The 25,460-nt window shown below is 40.4% G+C and overlaps 1 protein-coding gene across 1 annotated transcript in view; it reads left to right on the top strand.

Moving 5' to 3' along the window:
* Window positions 1–25,460, top strand: part of TRIM2 (tripartite motif containing 2) — a 151,423-nt gene that overhangs the window by 66,365 nt on the left and 59,598 nt on the right. Inside the window, exons 2-3 of the mRNA XM_004378816.2 lie at window positions 5,303–5,487; window positions 9,594–9,831. Coding sequence (XP_004378873.1) covers window positions 5,354–5,487; window positions 9,594–9,831 — 372 coding nt within the window. The 5' untranslated portion in view covers window positions 5,303–5,353. The remainder of the gene's footprint in view (window positions 1–5,302; window positions 5,488–9,593; window positions 9,832–25,460) is intronic.

The raw sequence follows: 25,460 nt of genomic DNA, 5'->3' as shown, positions 1-25,460 counted from the left end.
TGTCGAGTCAATTCTGAATCATGGCAACTCTATGTGTTAGAGAGGAGAACTGCTCCATACAGTTTTCTTGGCTGTAATCTTTACAGAAGCAGTTTACCAGGACTTTCTTCCATGGAGCTGCTGGGTGGGTTTGAACCTCCAGCCTTTAGATTAGCAGCCAGTTGCAAGCCACTTGCGCCACCCAGGCTCCCCATTAATCCTGAACCATTAAGATTATCTATAACTATATATTAAGACTATCTGTACTATATAACTGGAGCCCTGGTGGCACAGTGGCTAACAGCTCAGCTGCTAATCAAGAGGTCAGCAGTTTGAATGCACCAGCTGCTCCTTGGAAACCTTATGGGGCAGTTCTGCTCTGTCCTATAGGGTCACTATGAGTCAGAATCGACTTGACAGCAGTGGGTTTGGGTTTTTTGTTTTGTTTTGTTTGGTATACTATATAACTAGATGGAGCTCTGGTGGCACAGTGGTTAAAAGCTACGGTGAGCTACGGCTGCTAACCAAAAAGTCCGCAGTTTGAATCCACCAGCTGCTCCTTGGAAACCCTATGGGGCAGTTCTCCTCTGTCCTATAGGGTTGCTGTGAGTCAGAATCGACTCTACAGCAGCGAGTTTGTTTTTTTTGGTTTTATATTACTAGATAATAATGGTTCAATATTTCCTGTCTAGAAACATACTGGAAGATATTTAACTTCTTGAAAAGCTGATTTTAGTGTGCTTCTAGCCACTGTCATTGGCCCTAGAACAATAAAAAAAGAAATCATATTAATAAATAAATTCAACTAGATTGGCAACAAAGAGAAGCAGTAACCCAGGAATGCCATAAAATTAGACTATAGAAGTGGAATCTAGTACCTTTAGGATGATGTATAATTGAATATGCTGCCTCTTACCCATATGTCACACGTTAAAATTTTATTTTCCAGAGAAATCTAAACTCTGCTTCCCAGTGACTCTTTCACAGACCAGCCAGACAAGCCTGTACCAATTCCCGCCCCTTCTCAGAACAGTGGTTTCAGCTTGGCCTCTCCTCCTCATCCTTCTTTCCTTCTCTTCTTCATGCTCATGTCAGCAGTAAAAAGTCTGGATAGCTTGCTGGTCTAAATGGTATAATTTGGTCTAGCAAATATGGTCTGAATCTTGGAATTGTGGATTCACGTATTTTTCTCTCATTTCATCCCCTATCAAGCTCTTCTTTTCTACTTGGTGGTAATTTCCACCAAATTGTAGGAGATTGAGAAAGTGAGCAAGGAAAAAAAAAAACCAGAGATAATGTGAGGAGAGAAATGCTGGGGTAGGATTTTTCTATGCTCAAGGATTTTGCTATGTGATGGTTGCACATGTTTTTCTCGACAGGCTCCCATTAGAAAGGAATTTATGTGTCAACTTTCTTGAGGCTTTCTATTTCCATGAATGCGTCCTCGGTAGTTCTCAATTTCTTTTCCTGCGTTTGTGATCGTATTAAAATATGTCATTTTCTGGATGATGGCTTATGTCGCTGAGCTCTAGAATATCACATGGGGAGACAACCTTGCCTTTTATCAAGTAATCCAGCAAATGCCCCTCTTTCTTTTCTGCTGCTGTGATTGAGTCTATTCCTATGTTATACTTCATTAGACCAATTCATTAAACAAAAAAAGAGTGTCCACTATGTACCAGGCCCTGTTCTGAGTGTGGGCCTACTGCAGTGGACAATCAGATGAAAATCCCTGCCCTCATGAACCTTACATTCTAGTGGGGGAAGAGAGGGAGATGCTACGCAAAGTAAATAAACTGTATACTATATTAGAAGGTAACCACTGCTATGGAGAAAAATATAGCAAAGACAGGGGCTAGGGAGTGCTAGGCGATTGTGGGGGGTGGGGTCCCATTTAAACAGAATGGTCAGGGTGAGGCCTGATTGAGAAGGTGACGTGAGCAAAGCTGGAGAAGGGATGAGGACCTGTATAGGCAGTGTGGCCATTTGTTTTCACTGACAGGGAACCTCAGCTAGACTCCCCACGGAAAAGCTCTTACAGCTGGTTATGACTATATCAAACTAATGTTAGCTATTCATGTAGCTGTTAAATGACTTTTCCTGCCATCGCTTCTCCAGCGTTTCCTTTCTGTTGACATTTTATCAGTGTCTCTGATGTTAATTCCTGTACTAAGAGCATTCAGGCTCCATCAGAGACAAAGTCCACCCCAGGCATGTTTTCATGTGCGTCACTCCAGAAATTAGTTTTGCTATTTCCTCATCTTCAGCAGAAGTTGTTGTTGTTGTGTGCTGTCAAGTCAATTCTGACTCATAGCAACCCTGTAGGACAGAGTAGAACTGCCCCATAGGGTTTCCAGGGAGCAGCTGGTGGATTTGAACTGCCAACCTTTTGGTTAACAGCCGAGCTCCTAACCACTGCATCACCAGGGCTCCTTAGAATAGTTCTATATTCTGATCTCCTTAATTATCATGAATTTATTTCTGCTGATTATGTAAGACCAGTGTCTGACACTTCAGAAACCATGATGGAGAAGGGAGACCAGGCTGTAGTCTAGATAATATTTATTGGTTTTCTAGTCAAGGAGACCAGAAACTGTGGTAGTGCCCAACCACTTTGATTAAAGGCTGTTGTATATTTTGTGTATATTCCTCATGGCATATTCAGACTGATGGAAGGCTTCCCACAGGTCACTTGTGACAGATCTGTGGTATTGTCATGATTTTAAATTAGTGTTAATGAGTAAGCTTAATTAATTTCTGAGCAGTAGAATGCTAACAAAGACTTGCTGTCACCCACTACAATAATTATCATAAAATTGGAATGAAATGTTTATTTTCAGCTTTAGAGCATAGAAAATGTCAGCTCATAAAATTTCAGTCAACATATGTCATTTGATTAAAACAAATGTTTTTTCCTTGCTATAAATCCAAAATTCTAAGGTTAAAAAATAAGTTAGTAAAATCCAATATGATGTTTTCTCTCTGCTTTTTTCAATACCCAGCATGGCTCTGATTATTTCAAAGGGTAATATGAAAAATTTCAAAAGCTCTTGCAAATCATTTCTAACTGATTTTAATTGAAGAGTTCAATATCATTTTTATAAGTCACACACTTATAATGCCTATAAGGAATGAGCCAGTGGAGTGTTAAACTTGCTTAAGACTATAAATCACCCACTTGGATCAGATAGGGCAGAAACCCTGAAACCTGAGCTTTTTGATTCACTGATTTTACTGGATGACCTTGGGCAGATCATTTAAACACTCAGCTTTGGTTTCCTTATCTTTCAGACAGAAATCCATTCCTTCCCTCTGCTGATGTCATAGGGATGTGGTTAGAGAAAAGCAGATGACGTGCCAACATTTGGAGCTCCTGGGAGATGAGCTACATTTGATCCAATCAATGAATATCGTTCTCTAGTTCTTCAGGGAGACACTATCGAAAGTCTAGCAGCTCATGCTGGCTAATTAGACATGTCACACCTACACAGTTTCACCAGCACAGTGAGTTCTGTCTGAATGTGATGTTCTCTAGAGCAGGTGCTTTTGCAGGGTCCTATCTGCTTATTAATTAGACTCCTTAATAAATTTATCTAAAAAGGATAGAGTTGGAAAATGGGTGTGTCATGTATGTAACTATCCTCAAATATGTGTAAATTGCAGAGTTTTCTTAACAACATTTGACATATTTTTCAAAAATTTGATTATTTGGTGGGGTGTAAGAAGAACTATTATTTATATTTAGAAAAGAACGTTTCCTTTAGCAGCTGTAGAATTGCTGATTTTATAAACGTGGTGTATTTTCCAACTTCAAGCACAGGTCCTGGGACAAGTTAAAGTACCATGTGTAAACAAACCTTCTGTGGGGCCGACTTCTTAAAACACAAGGTCAGGGGCAGTGGGGTGACTGAGAGAGTGAAAAACCTAAGAGTTATAGTGACATAGACACTTGAGTCTGCATTCTGACATACCTTAACTGAGCCTCAGTTTACTTATCCATAAAATGAGAGTAATAGCATTACCTCCTGCCTACCTGCATATTGAAGGTGAGCTTGGTTTTTTTTTTTTTTGGTGAAGGTTATTTGCATTGGGAATTGGAGGGCTGTGGATACCTTACCAAATATTTAGAAAGTTAGGGAGTGTATTTCAGCTCAGCCTTGGTCTACGCCGTTAGAATAGAAACCAGAAGTTCTTTAAGGTAGTAAATGGAGCTCTGTTCTGTGTTGTGACTCTCCCTCCCTTGTTCTCTCGTGGATCCTGTTTCTCCACTTTATTCCCTGTGGCCCTCTTCTAATTCTCCTTTCCTGGCATGAGTTAGATCCCACGTATTCTGAAACCTCCTCTGAATTAATTCACTTCACTGGATCACTTAAATGCCAACACATGAATACAAACTGATTTTTTTTTTTTTTAATTATAGGGACTACCGCTAGCCTTTGTGCCTGCCCCATAGAAAATATATTTTAGTACCAAATCTATAAGCTTTTAGCTTTGAAGAAAAATTCTGAACCACATGCAAAGTTTTTAATTAAAAATTCCAATTTTTGCCACCCGTACAATAGTTGGAAAAAACACTCAGTTTTAATAAGAGTCAGAAGGTAAATGTATATTCAAATATAGTCATGGCTGAAGGCATAGTTATCTACATATCTATCCCCTCAGCTGCCACTGCTTTGAAACCCAGCGAACAGCTCTTTATACAACACGCCATCTTCTAATTTGTAATTGTTGCAGAGTGAACATGTGATTATTTTAATGACTTACGAAATCAAACAACAGACTGTACTCCCTCTACGGTGATGAAGGGTGGCTAACGGTCATTTTGAGTTCACTAATGTGGAATTCTGGAGTCCTTGGTAGTCCGTGGTAGCGCAGTGGTTAAGAGCTCAGCTGCCAACCAGAAGGTCTGCAGTTGGAATCCACCAGCCGCTCCTTGGAAACCCTATGGGGCAGGTCTCCTCTGTCCAGTAGGGCCGTTATGAGTCAGAAGCGATTGGACAGCAATAGGTTTTTGGTTTTGGTGGGTAGTGCAAATGGTTAATGTGCTCAGCTGATAACCGAAAGGTTGGATGTTCAAGTCCACCCAGAGTCACCTCAAAAGAAAGTCTTAGTGATCTACTTCCAAAAAATCAGCAATTGACAACCCTTGGGAGCATAGTTCTCATATGGGGTCGCCACGAGTCAGAATCAACTCAAAGGCAACTGGTTTAACATGGAATTCTACCTGAATTCATAGCGCGATGCCTATAATGAATGAGCTAGTGACTGATTTGCACTTACAGATTATTTTATATTTTTCTGTTTTGGTTTTTCTGTCTGACAGCAGCAGCGTGCAGGGTCAAAGACAACCGGACCCCCATGTCAGTGGTCTAGGATGGCCAGTGAAGGCACCAACATCCCAAGTCCTGTGGTACGTCAGATTGACAAGCAGTTTCTGATCTGCAGTATATGCCTGGAACGGTACAAGAATCCCAAGGTTCTCCCCTGCCTGCACACTTTTTGCGAGAGGTAAGCCTTCTTTGTGTTCAGGGAAGAGAGTTTCATTGGCTGACCTTCTATAGCCTACCACAGGTTCTTTCCAGAATTCTACCTTAACTCTGAGAGACAATGGCTCTTTTGTGCTTTTGGTAGACATCTAGAAACAATCACGAGCTGCCAATTATTTTCTTTATTTCATACAAGTGGGAGAAAGTGATCAAGTAACTACTGATTCATTTCTACGGGAGATAGGGCATTAAGTATTTTAAGATTAAATTTTTTTAAAAATTTTCCCTCTGCTCATTGTGAAACACTTTTTGCCATCTGCAGTTCCCTCTATCATTTCCTTCCATATAACTAATCAGGTAAAACAGCTGCCTGTGTGAAGAGTTCGTTAAGGGGCGAAGTTCCCTTCCCATAGATACTTCAGAAGTCAGGTTTTGATTCATAGTCAACACACTAAATGGCACATTTGAACATTATCATTTCTAGATAAAGAAAAAAGCTATATACATGAAATAATTATAAATTACCTGACTGTGTAATTTGCTATATAGGAAAACACACTTCTTATTCTTCTTGAATGGTGTTTTTCCACTGGGTTAATTATCAAAGTAAACCTTTACCCCATCGTTTAACTTACCATATAAGCAATTAAACATAAAATGTTTGCTAGTAATACCATTAGTTCATCTGTGGTGTCATTTAAGTGTTTCCTTAGTAAGGTCATATATATTTTTAAAAAACAAATATGATAACTGTGTTTTATCGAATTTTGTTATGTATATTTTCTCTTGTTATTTAATACATGTAATTAAAATGCTTTACTCATATAATAGGACAGGAAACTGGTATTTCCAATGGCTTCAGATCAATGCTAATTACATTTAGCACTCAATTTAACATACATTTATTATCTGATTGAATGTTCTTTGAGTTGATTTACTTTGGAAGGTCTCAGTTGCAAAAGAATAAACACATCCTTGGTGATGGGGATGGATGGAGTAAGAAGGTAAATTGTTACTCTTGTGGTTTTTTGTCAGTTTCATTTTCTTTGTTTTGGGTTGTGGTGGTTGTGTGTGTGTGTGTGTGCATGTGTGGTTTTTATTTGTTTCTTTTAATGGTAGCACATGCTGTTATTGTGTGCTGTAGAGTTGATTCTGACTCACAGTGACCCTATATGACAGTAGAACTGCCCCATAGGGTTTCCTAGGCAGGAGTAAATTGCCAGGTCTTTTCTCCCTGGGAGCCACTGAGTGGGTTCAAACCACCAACCTTTCAGTTAGCAACTGAGTACTTAACCATTGTGCCACCAGGGCTCCTTGTGGTAGCACATAGGGCACTGATAATTTTTACTTTCTTTTGTTTTATACTTTAGCTTAAGTACTTTGTAATTCATATTGCAAAATGATTAAATGGAGAGTGATTTTTTTGCCCTGTCACTCAATAAACCAAAAACCCATTGCTGTCAAGTCTGTAAAACATGAATGCCAGCTAATTGTCCATGTGTCTCAGAGCATGCATAGAAGGATCATTGTTTGACTTGCAGCAGTTGACATGGCTTGTCACACCTTACATCCAACACTGAGAGCCACTGATTCTGAGCTCCGCAGAGCAGCCCTACTTGCCAGCGTTCAGCGCTTAGTCAGCTGTTTTTTGGCTCCCACTTCCTTGCTCTAGCAGTTGGGAAGCAAGCTTCCAGGCTGCCCAGGGTCTGCCCCCTACCCTCTCGACTGGGTCTAAGCCAACTCGCCGGCATTCCCCATCTAATAGCCAGTCGTGGAGATCTGTGAGATCCTAAAACAGCAAGTCTCTGTAAAATGCTATGTTTTAACATCTAGTGCATTGAAATTATTTCCTTTTGGAGATGCTGGCAACTTTCCTTAAAATTGGAAAATAGTCATTTTGTTTATGTAGTGACAAAACTTGAGGGCTTGTCTGACTTTCAGGAGAGTCTCACCCCCTAGGACCTCTCACCCCCAGCTCCTGCTGGCCACACACACCAGCTGCTCACTGAACTGCTTCTCACAGTCAGTCTCTTACCCCTGTATCTTCCAAAACGCCACCAATGGGACTTGGAAGGAGAGTAAAACTAGACACCGTGCCTGGCCTCTTGGAGATTGCAGCCTAGTGGAGGAGCCATTAATGACATAATTGCTCAGATTAATGTGAAATTAAACCAATGACAAGTGCTAATTACCAGAAGTGCACAGGAAACCATATAACTGGGGACTTGACTCTAATCATGAAGGCTTCCCTGCAGAAGTGATTAAGCAGCCCAAGGATGACTAAAAATTAAGCAAAGGGAGTGGCAAGAGGAAAGAACAGTAAGTGTATGCAAAGATGTTGTAGTGAGAGGGACCACGGTGCTTTGGAAGACCTTAAATAAGCCCATTGTGGCTGGCACAAGTGAATAAGGGGAAGAGACAAAATATGTAGGTGCCAGATCCTGCAGGTGCATAATCCATGTTACCATATATGGGTTCTTGTCCTGTTGTAATAGTGGAAGCTATGAAAGGATTTTCATGTCAGCTGGGGAAGGGAGGGAGGTTTAAATGGTTAGCTTCGGGTATGAGAAATCCACTTTGTGCAAAGTGGAGAAAGATTAGAGAAGTGCAAGGGTGGATGAGGATACACCAGGCACAAGTCTACTGCAGAAGTCCAAGCGAGAGTGATGTAATGGAGATGAGAGAACTGGAGATGAGGAGAACTTAGGAATTGACAGACTTTGGTTGTATATGGGAAATGAAGGAGAAAGACTGTCTCAAGAATGACTCCTAGCTGGTTGAATGAACATGGGAAATCCAGGGTGGAAAGGAGGAGTATGCTGCCACAGTATAGGTAGAGCAACTAGGGTCACATAACAATGTATGTATAAATTTTTGTATGAGAGACTAACTTGAATTGTGAACTTTCACTTAAAGCACAACAATAAAAATTTTTTAAAAAATCACTTCTAGATTCTGGTTTGCTTTGATGAGTGGGTGGGCTATCACTGAGCTAGGGAACATGGGAAGAGGACACAGTTTGGGGCAGATCGTGGGTTTGGTGCTGGACATGTTGAGTTTCAGGACCTGTGGGACATCCAAGAGGAGATGTCAGGAAGACAGTTGGGATACAGAGCCGGGGCTCAGAGGAGACATCTGTTAGAAGAAATACAAATGTGAGTGCTGTGTTTATAGTCATGCATGTGGATCTGATATCTCAGGGAGAGAAGAGGGCTTATGATAGAGCCCTGATTAACTCCAAAATGTACTACTTAGTAGAAAAGATAGAGCAGACAGGAGAACCAGATGAGTGTGGTGTCATGGAGCCTGTTGGGAGAGGCAAAGAGAAGAAATCATGTTGGTGTGACCTGGGCGTCTCATTCCTGCTTCAGCTATTTCCACTGTGATATGTTTTTTCGTATCTGCGATCTGCTTATGATTCTTTTGTAAAAAAGTTTCAATGCTAACAAAAAGTTTGACATGCTTCTTGCAGTCACCAAAGTCTACAAATCATGGGTACAATACTAGATATTCTAGACCATTAAAGTTTCTCAAACTTTAATGTGCATATAAATAGCCTGGGGATCTGATCCAGTAGGTCTAGGGTGGAGCCTGAGATTCTGCATTTCTACCATAGCTCCTGGGTGAGACCCATGCTGCTCACCCATGGACCACATGCTTGTGGCTGTAGGTAGCCTGGGTGGCGCAAACAGTTAAGTGCTTGATTAGAAGCTAAAAGGTTGGTGGTTTGAAGCCAACCAGAGGCACCTCAAAAGACAGGCCTGGCAATCTACTTCCCAAAGATCACAGCCTTGAAAACCCTATGGAGCAGTTCTACTCTGCACACATGGGGTCGCCACAAGTCAGAATCAACTCAATGGCAAGTGACAACGGAAAACATTACAGAAGTCAATGACATTATTCTTTTCCTTGAGCATAATCAGAGTTGTCTGATCAGTTTATAGGGCCAATGTGAGCACAGGTTATCTCTTGGTTTCTGAAATACCATTCTCCTAGTAAGGAGACCAGGAAGGGAGTTTCTGCAAAGTGGTACAGGTAGTCACTGAGAACATGTATAGTACCTGGGAGAAGTAGTGTCCCAGGAGCCCCCCTGTGCTGACTATCCTCTGGCCTCTGCTCCTGCCACAGGTGCCTGCAGAACTACATTCCCGCCCACAGCTTAACCCTCTCCTGCCCTGTGTGCCGCCAGACCTCCATCCTGCCCGAGAAAGGGGTGGCTGCGCTCCAGAACAACTTCTTCATCACAAACCTGATGGACGTGCTGCAGCGAACGCCAGGCAGCAACGCTGAGGACTCTTCCATCTTGGAGACGGTCACTGCTGTGGCTGCAGGAAAGCCTCTCTCCTGCCCAAACCACGATGGGAATGTAAGTAGAGTGGGCCTCAGCACCTGTCTTTAGCTTTAGGTAGGCTCTGAGCACATCAGAAGTTATACAGTAAAACAGAACCCCACCTGGAAAATGAGTAATTGAAAAAAACAATTTTTTTCAGACTATTTTGTCTGCATACTTTTTTTTTTATTGTTGTAGTTTAAATGAAGTTTACATTTCAAGTTAGTCTCCCATACAAAAATTTATACATACATTGCTATGTGACCCTAATTGCTCTCCCCTTACTGTAACAGGACACTCCTCCCTTCCACCCCTGATTCCCCACGTCCACTCTACCGGCTCCTAACCCTTTTTCTGCCTTCCCATCTCATCTCCAGACAGAAGCTGCCCGATTAGTCTCTTGTATCTACTTGAGCTAAGAGGCACATTCCTCATGAGTATCACTTTATGTCCCACTGTCCAGTCCAATCCCTGTCTGAAGAGTTGGACTTGGAAATTGTTTTAGTTCTACGCTGATAGAGAATCCACGGGCCATGCTTTCCGGGGTTCCTCCAGTCCCAGTCAGACTATTAAGTCTGGCCTTCTTACTAGAATTTGAGTTCTGCACCCCACTTTTCTCCTGTTCCATCAGGGACTGTGTTGTATTCCCTGTCAGGGTGGTCATTGGTGGTAGCCAGGCACCATCTAGTTCCTCTGGTCTCAGGCTGATGAAGTCTCTGGTTTATGTGGCCCTTTCTGTCTCTTGGGCTAATACCCCTTGTGTCTTTGGTGTTCCTCATTCTCCTTTACTCCAGGGGGTTGGGACCAATTTATGCATCTTAGATGGCCACTTGCAAGCTTTTAAGACCCCAGACGCCACTCACCGAAGTAGGATGCAGAACATTTTCTTAATAAGCTTTGTTATGCCAGTTGACCTAGATGTACCCTGAAAGCATGGTCCCCAGACCCCTACCCCTGCTACTCTGTCCCTCAAAGTGTTTGATTGTATTCAGGAAACTTGTTAGCTTTTATTTAGTCCAATTGTGCTGACTTCCCCTGGAGTGTGTACTGTCCCTCCCTTCACCCAAGATAATACCTGTCCCCACCCTCATAACCATCAAAGAAAGTTGTCTTCTGTGTTTAAACCTCTTCTCGAGTTCTTATAATAGTGGTCTTATACAATATTTGTCCTTTTGCAACTGACTAAATTCACTCAGCATAATGCCCTCCGGATTCCTCCATGTTATATTTCACAGCTTCATCATTGTTCTTTATCGTTATGTAATATTCCATTGTGTGGATATACCATAATTTGTTTATCCATTCGTCCATTGATGGGCACCTAGGTTGTTTCCATCTTTTTGCTATTGTGAACAGTGCTGCAATGAACATGAGTGTGCATATATCTATTCGTGTGATGGCTCTTATTTCTCTAGGATATATTCCAAGGAGCGATAGCTGGATCATATGGTACTTCTATTTCTAGCTTTTTAAGGAAGCACCAAATCAACTTCCAAAGTGGTTGTGCCATTTTACATTCCCACCAACAGTGTATAAGTGTTCCAGTGTCTCCACAACCTCTCCAGCATTTATTTTTTTGTGTTTTTTGGATTAGTGCTAGCCTTGTTGAGGTGAGATGGTATCTCATTGTAGTTTTGATCTACATTTCTCTAATTGCTAATGATCGTGAGCATTTCTTCATGTGTCTGTTAGCCGCCTGAATATCTTCTTTGGTGAAGTGCCTGTTCATATCCTTTGCCCATTTTTTAATTGGGGTTATTTGTCTTTTTGTCGTTGAGGTTTTGCAGTATCTTGTAGATTTTAGTGATTAGACACTGATCGGATTTGTCGTAGCCAAATTTTTTTTCCCAGTCTGTAGGTTGTCTTTTGAATCTTTTGGTGAAGTCTTTTGATGAGCATAAGTGTTCAATTTTTAGGAGCTCCCAGTTATCTAGTCTCTCTTCTGGTGCTTGTGCATTCTTACTTATGGTTCAAATTGTGTTTATGCCATGTATTAGGGTTCCTAGTGTTGTCCCTATTTTTTCTTCTAGGATCTTTATCATTTTCGATTTTAAATTTAAGTCTTTGATCCATTTTGAGTTAGTTTTTGTGCATGGTGTGAGGTATGGGTCTTGTTTTAGTTTTTTGCAGATAGATATCCAGTTATGCCAGCACCATTTATTAAAGAGACTGTTATTTCCCCGGTTAACGGACGTTGGGCCTTTGTCAAATATCAGCTGCGCATAGGTGGATAAATTTATGTCTGGATTCTCAATTCTGTCCCATTGGTCTATGTGTCTGTTGTTGTACCAGTACCAGTACCAGGCTGTTTTGACTACCATGGCAGTATAATAGTTCTAAAATCAGGTAGTGTGAGGCCTCCTACTTTGTTCTTCTTCTTGAGTAATGCTTTACTTATTCGGGGCCTCTTCCCTTTCCAAATGAAGTTGGTGATTTGTTTCTCCATCTCATTAAAAAATGCCGTTGAAATTTGGATTGGGATTGCATCATATATGTAGATCGCTTTGGGTAGAACTGACATTTTCACAATGTTGAGTCTGCCTTTCCATGAGCAAGGTATGTTTTTCCACTTATGCAGGTCTCTTTTGGTTTCTTGCAGTAGTGTCTTGTAGTTTTCGTTGTGTAGGTCTTTTATGTCTCTGGTTAGATTTATTCCTAAGTATTTGATCTTCTTGGGGGCTATTGTAAATGGTATTGATTTGGTGATTTCCTCTTCGAGGTTCTCTTTGTTGGTGTAAAGGAATCCAACTGGTTTTTGTATGTTTATCTTGTATCCTGAAACTTTGCTGAAATCTTCTATTAGTTCCAGTAGTTTTCTTGTGGATTCTGTGGGGTTTTCTGTGTATAAGATCATATCATCTGCAAATAGAGATACTTTGACTTCTTTCCTACCAGTTTGGATGCCCTTTATTTCTTTTCCTAGCCTAATTGCTCTGGCTAGGACCTCCAGCCCAATGTTGAATAAGAGTGGTGATAAAGGGCATCCTTGTCTGGTTCCCGTTCTCAAGGGGAATGCTTCAAAGTCTCTCCATTTAGGGTGCTGTTGGCTTTGTATAAATTATATCGAGGAATTTCCTTTTTTTTCCTACTTTGTTGAGCGTTTTTATTATAAATGAGTGTTGGACTTTGTCAAATGCCTTTTCTGCATCGATTGATAAGATCATGTTGTTCTTGTCTTTTGTTTTATTTATGTGATGGATTACTTGGCTGTTTTTCTAATGCCCTCCAGATTCCTCCATGTTATAAGATGTTTCATGGCTTCATCCTTACTCTTTATCGTTGTATAGTATTCCGTTGTGTGAATATACCATAATTTGTTTATCCATTCATCTGTTGATGGGCACCTAGGTTGTTTCCATCTTTTTGCTATTGTGAACAGTGCTGCAAAGAACATGGGTGTGCATGTATCTATTCGTGTGCCGGCTCTTTTTTCTCTAGCGTATATTCTAAGGAGTGGGATTGCTGGATTGTATGGTACTTCTATTTCTAGCTTTTTAAAGAAGTACCAAATTGATTTCCAAACTGGATGTACCATTTTACATTCCACAAACAGTGTATAAGTGTTCCAGGTTCTCCACAACCTCTCCAACATTTATTATTGTGTTTTTTAGATTAATGCTGGCCTTGTTGGGGTAAGACAGTATCTCATTGTAGTTTTGATTTGCATTTCTCTAATGGCTAATGATCGTGAGCATTTCCTCATGTATCTGTTAGCCGCTCCATAGGGTTTTCAGTGGCTGATTTTCTGGAAGTAGATTGGGAGGCCTTTCTTCTGAGCCACCTTTGGGTGGACTAAAACCTCCAACCTTTCAATTAGCAAAAGAGTGCATTACCCAGGGACTTTACACCACCCAGGGACTTCCAATAAATGTTAGCTATTAAAGTTATTTTTGATTAATGACTTTATTCACTTTTTTCTTTATATATTGACAACTTGAAATGTATTTGAAACTGCTTATAATAAAAAGAAGCCCTAGGTATAACAAAATCACTAAGGCCAGCAAGGGAGTGCTGGAGCAGAGTAATTATTATTAGTCACATTACTGCTTATTTACCTCATCTCCTACCATTCTCTCTGCCCACTACACTGTAGCCCACTGGCCTGCTAGATCTTGCCAAGTCCTTTCCCACCTTAGCCTGGCTGTTCTCTGTTCTTTCTGCCTAGGATACTCTTTGCTCCCTCTTGATGTGGCTAGCTTATTCTCATCCTTCATGTCTCAACTCAGATTTCTCCTTTACAGAGCAGTCTTCTTTAACTGCACTAAGGAAGGCCACCTCTTCAACCCATTACCCTCCGTCACATCACCTTCTTTATTTCCTCCATAGCACTCAGCACAGTCCATCTGCCATCATCTGCTTATTTGGTTACTTGTTGATTTTCTGGCTTTACCTCTAGAATGTGAGGACAGGGGCCTTGTTCAATATATCCCCAGCACCCAGCACACAATCTTATACGTGAAAGTCAATCAGTACATATTTGTTGAGACAGTGTGCCAGACACCATGCCTGGCTCCTTAAACACCACTTTGCAAAGCATGTGTTAGTTACCTTCATTTTACCACTGAAGAGACTGAAGCTTGGACAGTTGAAGTCACAGAGATACATCATAAAAGCTAGACCTGGAGAAAATAGCATCCTGGGCTTCCTTGTAGCCAAAACAAGAGAGAGACACCGTGGATTACATATCTTTAATTATTTAATTGAAAGCACTCCAGACTATCAATAAGAATAAGGTTTTCCACACATTGTACTACAAGGGGGAGTTACCATGTAAGTTTTGTAGAAAGAGCTTTAAATGCTCAGCTTTCAAAATCGGTTTGAGCATTCTTAGGACCATTTCTCACACTGTCTCTTACTGGATGCTGAGGCTGTTTCCTCCTGGAGCTCACATTCTAAATAGTAGTCCTGGCAAGCATTTCCATCAGTTCCCTTTAAAATATAGCCCAGCCATGTAGCTCTCTGGAGATCTAACTTGATATAGGAGAAAAGTTTTGAAAACAGTAAGAGACCTACTGTCGACACTGGTCTAAACATCTAAAGAGGCTATCATGTAGAATTAGAAATAATGGTAATTAGATGACATCAGTAAATAAAGGTAAGGGCGTCATGGAATTCTGCAAACATCTTGTAGCTCAATTCGGCTACAGCATGGATGAGAATACAGGTGGGCTGGAGAATATAGGAGATGAGCCTGGAAAGGTAGATGGGGAGAGATTGGAATGAGCTATAAATATTAACAAAAGTTTTGACCTAAATTCCACATGCAGTTGTTGTTGTTGGGTGCAGGTGAGTCAATTCTGACTCATAGCAACCCCGTGTAACTGAGTAGAACTACCCCTAGAGTTTTCTTGGCTGTAATCTTTACAGAAGCAGATCTCCAAGTCTTTCTCCCATAGAGCTGCTGGATGGGTTCGAACCGCCAATCTTTCTTTCAGTTAGCAGCCAAGCGCTTAACTTGTGCACCACCAGGGCTTCTTTCCACATGCAGTAGGGATGCATTAAAACCTTTTAAACAGGAGATGAGTATTTTAGTGGCAAGGTGCCACAAATGGTTAAGTGCTCGGCTACAAATCCACCCATAGGTGCTCGAAAGAAAGGCCTGGTGATGTACTTCTGAAAGATCACAGCCATTGAAAACCCTATGGAGCACAGTTCTACTCTGACACACGTAGGGTTGCCATGAGTTGGAATTGACTCGATGGCAACTGTTTTTTTTTTGTTGTTGTTGTTGTTTGTTTTGGTTTACGGGGGAATGGAGTAGCAGAGACTGGAGGCAGAGGCACCAATTCTGAGTTTATTGAGTTGTCCAAAGAGATGGAACTAAAGTAGCATCAATAGGCCAGGAGAGGAAAGGATGACCTTCAGAAAAAAGAGCATTCATTCACTTGAGAATTTGCCTCCCGCAAATAAAAAGGCAAGTGCTAAAATCTCTTAAGCTAATCTTTTAAGATTATGAGAATTTGAATAATTAAAATTGATCATATACTAGGTCACAAAGAAAACTTCACTATGTTTTCCCATTTTGTAGGCCAAGTTCTCATACACCATTCAATAAAATTATATTAAAAACACATGTAGATACAAGAAATCCAAAACCTTAAAAAAAAAAAAGCATAGTTATTCAGTCAAAGAAAAAACTATAGCATAATTAGACTATTTACAAAATACTGAAAGTAGAAAGCTTATCTATTAAATGTATAGATAGGGTAAAGTCAAATCTGTACTCAAAGGAAATTTTATAGCTTTAAGTATTTGCATTTATTCAAAAAGAATCTAATTGGCATAACAAAGATTTTTAAGAAAATGTTCTGCATCCCACTTTGGTGAGTGGTGTCTGGGGTCTTAAAAGCTAGTGAGCAGCCATCTAAGATGCATCAATTGGTCCCAACCCATGTAGAATAAAGGAGAATGAAGAACACCGTGGACACAAGGAAAGTAGTGCCCCAAGAGGCAGAAAGGGCCACATAAACCAGAGACTTCATCAGCCTGAGACCAGAAGAACTAGATGGTGCCCAGCTACCACAATGACTGCCCTGACAGGGAACACAACAGAGAGTCCCTGATGGAGCAGGAGAAAAGTAGGGTGCAGAACTCAAATTCTAGTAAAAAGACCAGACTTAACGGTTTAATTGAGACGGAGGTACTCTGAAAGATGTGGCCCCTGGGCTCTCCGTTAGCCCAAAATTAAAACCATTCCTGAGGCCAACTCTTCAGATAAAGATTAGACTGGACCATGGGACAGAAAATGATATTTGTGAAGAGTGTGCTTCTCAGCTGAAGTAGATACACAAGATTAAATGAGCAGCTCTTGTCTGGAGGCGAGATGAGAAGGCAGTGAGCGTCAGGAGCTGGTTGAATGGACATGGAAAATCCGGGGTGGAAAGGAAGAGTGTGCTGTCACAGTATAGGGAGAGCAACTAGGGTCACAAAACAATGTATGTATAAATTTTTGTATGAGAGACTAACTTGAATCATAAACTTTCACTTAAAGCACAACAGTAAAAAAAAGAAAGAAATATATACATCTAAATAATTTCAGTTAACTGAAACACTGTCTTCCTTAGCGAATAAATATCTTTTAATTCTAGGAAGATTTACAGTTATGAATTTACAGTTTATGAAAATAGTAACCTTAGTACTAATATGTTTGTGTTAAGAATAAATCTATGAACATCTGGGGGGAAAAGAAAATCCAACTCAAGAAGTTAGGAAAAGAACAAAATAAACACACAGAACACAAAGGAAAGAAAATAATAAGGATAAACTTAGAGAATTTGAAAATAATAAAACAGTTTGATGAGTAATCCAAGAGCTGAATCTTTTTAAAAAATGAGTGAAATAGATAATCTCTGATATCTGAAAAGCAAAAAAGGGAAAATATAAATAAATCAAATTAGAACTGATAAGAGACATCAGTATAGATATAAAAGGTAAATAAATTATATGGGCTATTATGCTAATGTATTGAAAGTCCAAATGAAATGAATGATTATCTAGGAAATTATAAATGCTTGAGGAAATACAAGAAAAGGTAAGTAGAAAAATAATGTTGAAAGAAACTGGTGAAAGTTAATTTAAGACTGAATTCTTTCACACTTGTAAAAAACAGATCTGATGGCATAGTGGGTATGCTTCCGGATCATAAGAAAAGATAGACAGCTTTCCAATTCATTTATGAAACACAAACAAAATCTAATGAAGATAACATGAAAAGAAAACTATTAATCATTCAGTTTATGAGAGTAGCTGTAAAATTCTTAATTAAAATACTCCAGCAAACTCCTACTATGTAAGGTTACTTATAAGTTAACAAAATTATGAACATCACAAAAGAAAAATGGGCAAAGAACTCAGAAAATTCAGAGGACATATAAATGACTAATAAGCATATGAGAAAAAATGATAAGCTTCACTAATAATCAAATCTTCTCAAATTGGCTGTAGTTTTTTTAAAAAAGATAATAATCAGTACTGATGAGGATATGGTAAGATATTTTCATGTGCTGCTAGCAGGAGGGCAAATTGCTCTTCAGAAAATTGACGTCGATTTGGCAAAATGTAATGAGAGCTTTACGTTAAGTTCTTATCCTTTAATCCAGTCATTCCATTATTAGGAATATATCTAAGGAAATAACTAGAGATGATGAAAGATTTTGTATAAGAATGTTAATTGCAATAATTATTACCTGTAACAAAAAATTAGAAATAATCTAAATGTGCACTATTAGGGAAATGGTTAAATTATGGTAAATCCATATAACTTATTGTTGGGTAGCCATTTTTGCAAATACATATGAATATGTTTCTGTGTTTGAATAGGGTTTTGTTTGTTTTTTTAACTAGTGGGACCACAGTGTATATATATTGTAGTGAGGACATGGGTATTCTGTGCAGAAGGGATAAAGAGAACAACGGCAGAGAGAATAAAGTGAAGAGATTGCCCATCTCTGCATCAGCCCAGAGTTCCCAGGAGCCAGGAAGTAGTGAGTGATTGGCTAGAGGTAAAGGGTCAAATCTCAGAGGGCACCAGATGTCATTTTAAAGAACTTGAGTCCGATGTAAGTCATGGGGAGCTAGTAGAGGATGTTGGACATTGTAATGTCCAGGTATTTGCATTTGCAAAGTAGCTAGACTCAGTGTGTGTTACAGTAGAACCCAGCTCCACAGGGTTTTCAATGGCCAATTTTTTGAAAGTAGATCTCCAGGCCTTTCTTCTGAGGTGCCTCTCGTTGGACTAGAACCTCCAACCTTTCAGTTAGCAGCCAGCCATGTTAACGGTTTATACCACCCAGAGGCTCTTTTATGGGGAGGGGAGGCTAGATTAAACAGGGGTGAGCCTGAGGCAGGGAAACCAGTTGGGAGCCTGATATAGAGAAGTGGGAGTGTGAGTGGAGACCAGGAAGGCTTTAAGCACCATTTATGAGTTGATTGGCTGGATGGATTGGTGGGGAGGGGAGTGTAGGATGACTCTCAGGTGTCTAGTTCAGCAGTGCTACAAGTGAGATAGAGGTTGGCTGTTTAAAATTACTATGATTTTTGTTTTTAATTGTACTTTAGATGAAGGTTTACAGAACAAATAGTTCATTAAACAGTTAGTACACATATTGTTTTATGACAATGGTTAACAACCCCACGACATCTCAACGCTGTCCCTTCTCAACCTTGGATTCCCTATTACCAGCTTTCCTGTCCCCTCCTGCCTTCTAGTCCTTGTCCCTGGACTGTTGTGCCCCATTAGTCTAGTTTTGTTTATGGGGCTGTCAAATCTTTGGCTGAACAGTGAACCCCAGGAGTGACTTCATTACTGAGCTAAAAGGGTGTCCGGGGGCCATTCTCTCAGGGTTTTTCCAGTCTCTGTCAGGCCAGTAAGTCTGGTCTTTTTTTGTGGATTAGAATTTTGTTCTACATTTTTCTCCATCTGTCCAGGACCCTCTGTTGTGATCCCGGTCAGAGCAGTCAGTGGTGGTAGCCAGGCACCATGCAGTTGTACTGGACTCAGTCTGGTGGAGGCTGTGGTAGTTGTGGTCCATTAGTCCTTTGGACTAATCTTTTCCTTGTGTCTTCTTTTCTTCATTCTCCCTTGTTCCCGAAGGGGTGAGACCAGTGGAGTATCCTAGATGGCTGCTCACAGGCTTTTAAAACCCCAGACGCTACTCACCAAGGTAGAATGTAGAACGTTTTCTTTACAAACTGTGTTATGCGAATTGAGCTAGATGTTTCCTGAGACCATGGTCCCCACAGCCCTCTGCCCAGCAATTGAGTCCCTCAGGGAGTTTGGATGTGTCTTTGGAGCTTCCATGACCTTTCCTTGTACAAGTTGTGCTGGCTTCCCCAGTATTGTGTACTGTCTCACCCTTCACCAAAGTTAGCACTTATCTATTGTCTAGTTAGTTCCCCACCCCACCCCACCCCACCCTGGCCACTACCAATCTTAGAGAAACTTTAGAAGGAGAAATCTGTTGTCATTGCTTGAAGGACAAATAGAAAAGAATTGCAAAAGACGTATTTCCTGAGCCCACCTCAGCAATAAAGACCCTTGGACACCATGGACTACTAATTCTAGTAAAGCTAAAGAATCTTTTTGTTATTGGGTGGAATGCCAGGTTCTTACTCGGCATGATTTGTATTGGCCAATAAACAAGAGACCGAGGTGGGAGAACAAGAAAGTCACCTTTATTTCATTGTACAAGGAAAGGAGTCAGTCGGAGCTGCTGCTGCCAAGATTCTCTGCCGAGGCAGACAGGCAGGTTACTTTTAAAGGGGTTTACAAGTAGGGACTTCATACAAGTTATGTCAGCAACATTCTTAATCATACCACACAGGTGCAATGAGGTTTACATATACCCTCCAAGCAAAAGCAGGATTCAAATGCAAAGTTGAGGGTAGGAGCCCAGCAAAGGAAAAGATTTTGCAATACAACACTGTAGGGGAGGAAACCAGGTAAAGAATACAGCACTGTGGGGTCTCTGTCTCCCTTTAGTTAAAAAACGTTCCCCACGCATCTCATGAAATCACATTAAAATTTAAATCTATCTAAAGAGTTTGCACCTCTTTGAGGGGAATGGAGCTATTCTGAATATGTTTTTGAACACTTCTCTGTGTTGAGTCATTCTGATTCTTTGGAATCGTAAAATTTATAAAACTAGCAAGAGTCCTTGGAAAATGAGCAGCAGGCAGCTTGAATCATTCTATTGTTTGATCACAGATTGTAGCAGTTCACTGCTGCTGCTTCAAAACAGGGTTCTCATTGCATATTCAAGCCAAATGCATGCAATATTAGAGATAAATTGCTGCAGTTAATTGCCATGGGTAAATCTTTAAAAACAGTTCAAGCATCTGAAGGTTAATAAAATTGGGTAATTAATGATAAAGTAGGATGCTGCCACCATAACTGCCTGCTGCACATGTGGATGAAACCCTGTCATCTACTTTAAGTGCTGTGACACTATCTGTCTTCTAATTAGACACCATGGCTGCATTGTCCAAATACAAAAGGAATATGGGAATAACGGCTAGTGATCTAAGAGGTTCTCTTCACTTAAAGCAGATATTTGAGCGCGTGCCCCATGGTCCCAGGAACACAAATGACGTTAAACCCTGTTCTTGCTTACTTAGGTGTCTGACTGAGGAGGATGTTAAGAGGTGCAAAGGAAAGGTTCTCATTAAGCCTGTGCTGCCTCTAAGAAGTCCCCACTTCCCGCACGAAGATCACTGTCAGTGCCTTTGCAAAAGCCTCAGGGCTGGCTGCAAGGGCCTGGCCACCCTTTTCAGTGCCTTAAAAATGCATATGGCCCTGCCTCTTGATGAACACAAACGGTGACTACCCATCAATAACAATAAGCTTATCCTGGCCTCTAGCCCGCCCACCCCTAGGAGCAGTGGCATCATTTCACTCAAGATGGATGAGCTCAGCTGAGCCATACATCTCACACAATTAGCTCTCGGCTGCAGTCAAAGCTGTCAGCACCCGAGCATAAGCATCTGAGAATGACTAGTTTTTGACAATTCGCAATGATTTCAGGGCCTTTGCTTCCCGAGACACACTTAGGATAGTGACCCAGGGACAATCACTTAGGTCTGCTGCTGTCTCTTTCAAGCTTCATTTTTTTTTTAATTGAGGTAAAATTCACCATTTTAATTAAAGTGTACAGTTCAGTAGCTTTTAGTACTTTCACAACGTTGTGCAACCCTCACCACTGTCTAATTGCAGAACGTTTTCATCACCCCAGAAAGAAATCCCATATTCATTCCCACCACCCCTCAGCCCCTGACAACCACTAATCTGCTTTTTGTCTCTATGGATTTATCTATTCTGGACATTTCATATGAGTGGAGTCATACAATATGGGCCTTTGTTCTGGCTTCTTTCACTTAGCATAATGTTTTCAAGGTTCATCTATGTTTCAGTATTTCATTGTGTGGATAAACCACATTTTGTTTATCCATTCATCTGTTAATAGACATTTGAGTTGTTTCCATTTTTTGGCAAATAGGAATAATACTGCAATGAACATTGATATACAAGTTTTTGTGTGGATATATGTTTTCAGTTCTCTTGGGTATATTCCTAGGAGTGGAATTGCTGGGTCATATGATAGTTCTATATTTAACTTTTTGAGGAACCATCAAACTGTTTTCCCAAAGGCTGTACCATTTTGCACTCCCACCAGCAATGGATGAGGGTTCCAGTTTCTCCATATCCTCAACTACACTTTTTATTTTCCATCATTTTTTATTTTATTTTTTTATTATAGCCATCCTAGTGGGTGTGGGGAGCCCTGGTGGTGCAGTGGTTAAGAGCTCAGCTGCTAACCAAAAGGTCAGCAGTTGGAATCCACCAGCCACTCTTTGGAAACTATGGGGCAGTTCTACTCTCCTGTAGGGTTGCTATGAATCGGAATGGGTTTGGTTTTGGTTTAGTGGGTGTGAGTGATATCTCATTGTGGTTTTGATTTGCATTTCCCTAATAACTAGTGAATGATGTTGAGTTTCTTTTCATGTGCTTATTGGTCATTTGTATATCTTCTTCAGAGAACTTTCTGTTCAAGATCTTTGCCCATTTTTAAATTGGGTTGTTGGACTTTTTGTTGTTGGATACTAAACCCTTATCAGATATAAGATACTAAACCCTTATCAGATATATAAGATCAGCAGGTTGTCTTTCCACTTTCTTTTTTATTGTACTTTATGTGAAGGTTTACAGAATAGTTTCTCATTAAAGAGTCAGTACACATTGTTTTATGACATTGGTTAACAACCCAATGACATGTCAAAATTCTCCCTTCTTGAGCTTTTTTTTTGTGTGTGAAAATATACATAGCCAAAATACACCACTTCAAAAATTTCTACATGCACAATTCAGTGACATCAATTACGTTCTTCCAGTTGTGCTGCTATTCTCACTTTAGATGAAGGTTTACAGAACAAAATAGTTAAACAGTTAGTACACATGTTGCCCTATGACAATGGTTAACAACCCCACTACATGTCAACACTGTCCTTACTCAACCTTGGGTTCCCTATCAGCAGCTTTTTGTCCCCTTCTGCCTTCTAGTCCTTGTTCCTGGACTGCTGTGCCTCATTAGTCCCGTTTTGTTTTATGGGGCTGTCCAATCCTCAGCTGAACAGTGAACCTCGGAAATGACTTCACCACTGAGCTAAAAGGGTGGCTGGGGGCCATACTCTTGGGGTTTCTCCAGTCTCTTTCAGGCCAGTAAGTCTGGTCTTTTTTTGTGGGTTAGAATTTTGTTCTACATTTTTCTCCATCTGTCCAGGACCCTCTGTTGTGATCCCGGTCAGAGCAGTCAGTGGTGGTAGCTGGGCACCATCTAGCTGTACTGGACTCAGTCTGGTGGAGGCTGTGTTAGTTGTGGTCCATTAATCCTTTGGACTAAGCTTTTCCTTGTATCTTTTTTTCTTCATTCTTCTTTGCTCCCGAAGGGGTGAGACCAGTGGAACATCTTAGATGGCTGCTCACAGGCTTTTAAGACCCCAGACGCTACTCACCAAGGTAGAATGTAGAACGTTTTCTTTACAAACTGTGTTATGCGAATTGAGCTAGATGTTCCCTGAGACCATGGTCCCCACAGCCCTCTGCACAGCAATTGAGTCCCTCAGGGAGTTTGGCTGTGTCTTGGGAGCTTCCATGACCTTTCCTTGTACAAGTTGTGCTGGCTTCCCCAGTATTGTGTACTGTCTCGCCCTTCACCAAAGATACCACTTATCTATTGTCTGTTTAGTATTTCCCCCCACCCCTCCCATCCCTCGTAACCAACCAAGATTGTTACTTTTGTGTGTAAACTTTTTCATGAGTTTTTACAACAGAGGTCTCATATAATATTTGTCCTTTTGTGATTGACTTATTTCACTCAGCCTAATGTCCTCCAGTTTCATCCATGTTATGAGATGCTTCACAGATTCATCATTGTTCTTTATCTTTCAATAATACTCCATTGTGTGTATGTACCATAGTTTGTTTATCCATTCATCTGTTGATGGGCATCTAGGTTGTTTCCATTTTTTTGCTATTGCTTTCCACTTTCTTGATAGTGGCCTTTGATGCACAGAAGTTTTTAATTTTGATGATGTCCAATTTATCTCTTTTTTTTTTTTTTTAATGTTGCTTGTGCTTTTGGTATCATATCTAAGAAACCACAAATCCAGGTCATGAAGATCTACCCCTATATTTTCTTCTAAGAGCTCTTACATTTAGATCCTTGCACTTCCCAATTTCACACTCACTACAAAGCTACAGTAATCAAAACATTGTGGTACTGGCTAAGTATAGGCACAAAATCAAGAGGAATAGAATTGAAAGTCTAGAAATAAACCTGTACATCTGTGTTTAATTGATTTTTGACATGGGTGTCAAGTTCATTCAGTGCGGGAAAAATAGTCTCTTCAACAAATGGTGCTTGGACAACTAGATGTTACTTCCAGCTGTGAGAATTAGGGGATGCCTCCACAAGGAAACTAACTTTCAGGTTTCATGTGATATTATTACTGAGAGTTCATCATAATCAGCATAATATGGTTTTTTGGGTATTTTTTTAGGCAAGCAGATGATCGTGACAGCAGCTACTACTTATTAAGGACTTACAATATGCCAGTATCATCTAAGTTCTTTGTGCATATTAATCTACTTAATCCTCACAACAGAGCCCTAGTGGCACAGTGGTTGAGAGTTCAGCTGCTATCCAAAAGGTTGGCAGTTCAAACCCACCAGCTGTGCCTTGGAAACCCTATGGGGCAGTTCTGCTCTGTCTTACAGGGTCGCTATGAGTCGGAATTGACTTGACAGTAATGAGTTAATCCTCCTCGCCCTAGGAAGTAGGTTACTATTTTTGTCTCTATTTAACAGACAGAAATTGAGACACAGAGAGGCAAAGTAATCTGCCTAAGGACACACAGTGAAATAAGGGATGGAGCCAGGATGCAAACAGCTGCAGTCTGGCTCCTCTCTTTTCTGTACATCAACAGTTCTTGAAATGTGATCCAGGGCCAGCCTTGGGTCCCCAGGAGACTTACAAGGGGTCCACGAGGTCAAAACTAGTTTCATAATAATTCTAAGACATTATTTGTTGCTTTCTTTCATTCTCTCAAGAGTGTACAGTGGAATTTTCCAGAGCTACATGTGATAAAAGATTTAATGCAGAAGCAGATATGAGAATCCAGATGTCTTCTATTAAGCTGGACCCTGAAGAGATACACAGAAATGGAAAACTATGCCATTCTTTTCAGTAATTTTTTTTTTTTTTGCAGAATATAGTTTTTTCATAAAAATATATTATTTATGTTAACACATGATGGATTTGTTATTGTTTTTAATGTTGTTATTGTTGTTAGGTGCTGTCGAGTTGGTTCCGACTCATAGCAACCCTATGTACAATAGAATAAAACTCTGCCCGGTCCTGCACCATCCTCACAATTGTTGTTATGTTTGAGCCCATCCTCGCAACCACTGTGTCAATCCATCTCATTCAGAGTCTTCCTCACTTTTGCTGACCCTCTACTTTACCAAGCATGATGTCCTTCTCCAGGGATTGGTTTCTCCTGATAAATATCCAAGTTATGTGAGATCTAAGGAGCATCCTGGCTGTACTTCTTCCAAGACAGATTTGTTCGTTCTTCTGGCAGTCCATGGTATATTCAGTAGTTCAAACGTA

Source organism: Trichechus manatus, unplaced genomic scaffold, assembly GCF_000243295.1.
Source record: "Trichechus manatus latirostris isolate Lorelei unplaced genomic scaffold, TriManLat1.0 scaffold00059, whole genome shotgun sequence".
NCBI classification, from domain to species: domain Eukaryota; kingdom Metazoa; phylum Chordata; class Mammalia; order Sirenia; family Trichechidae; genus Trichechus; species Trichechus manatus.
The sequence above is the reverse complement of the archived record's forward strand: the minus strand, read 5'-3'. Positions and strand labels throughout refer to the sequence as shown.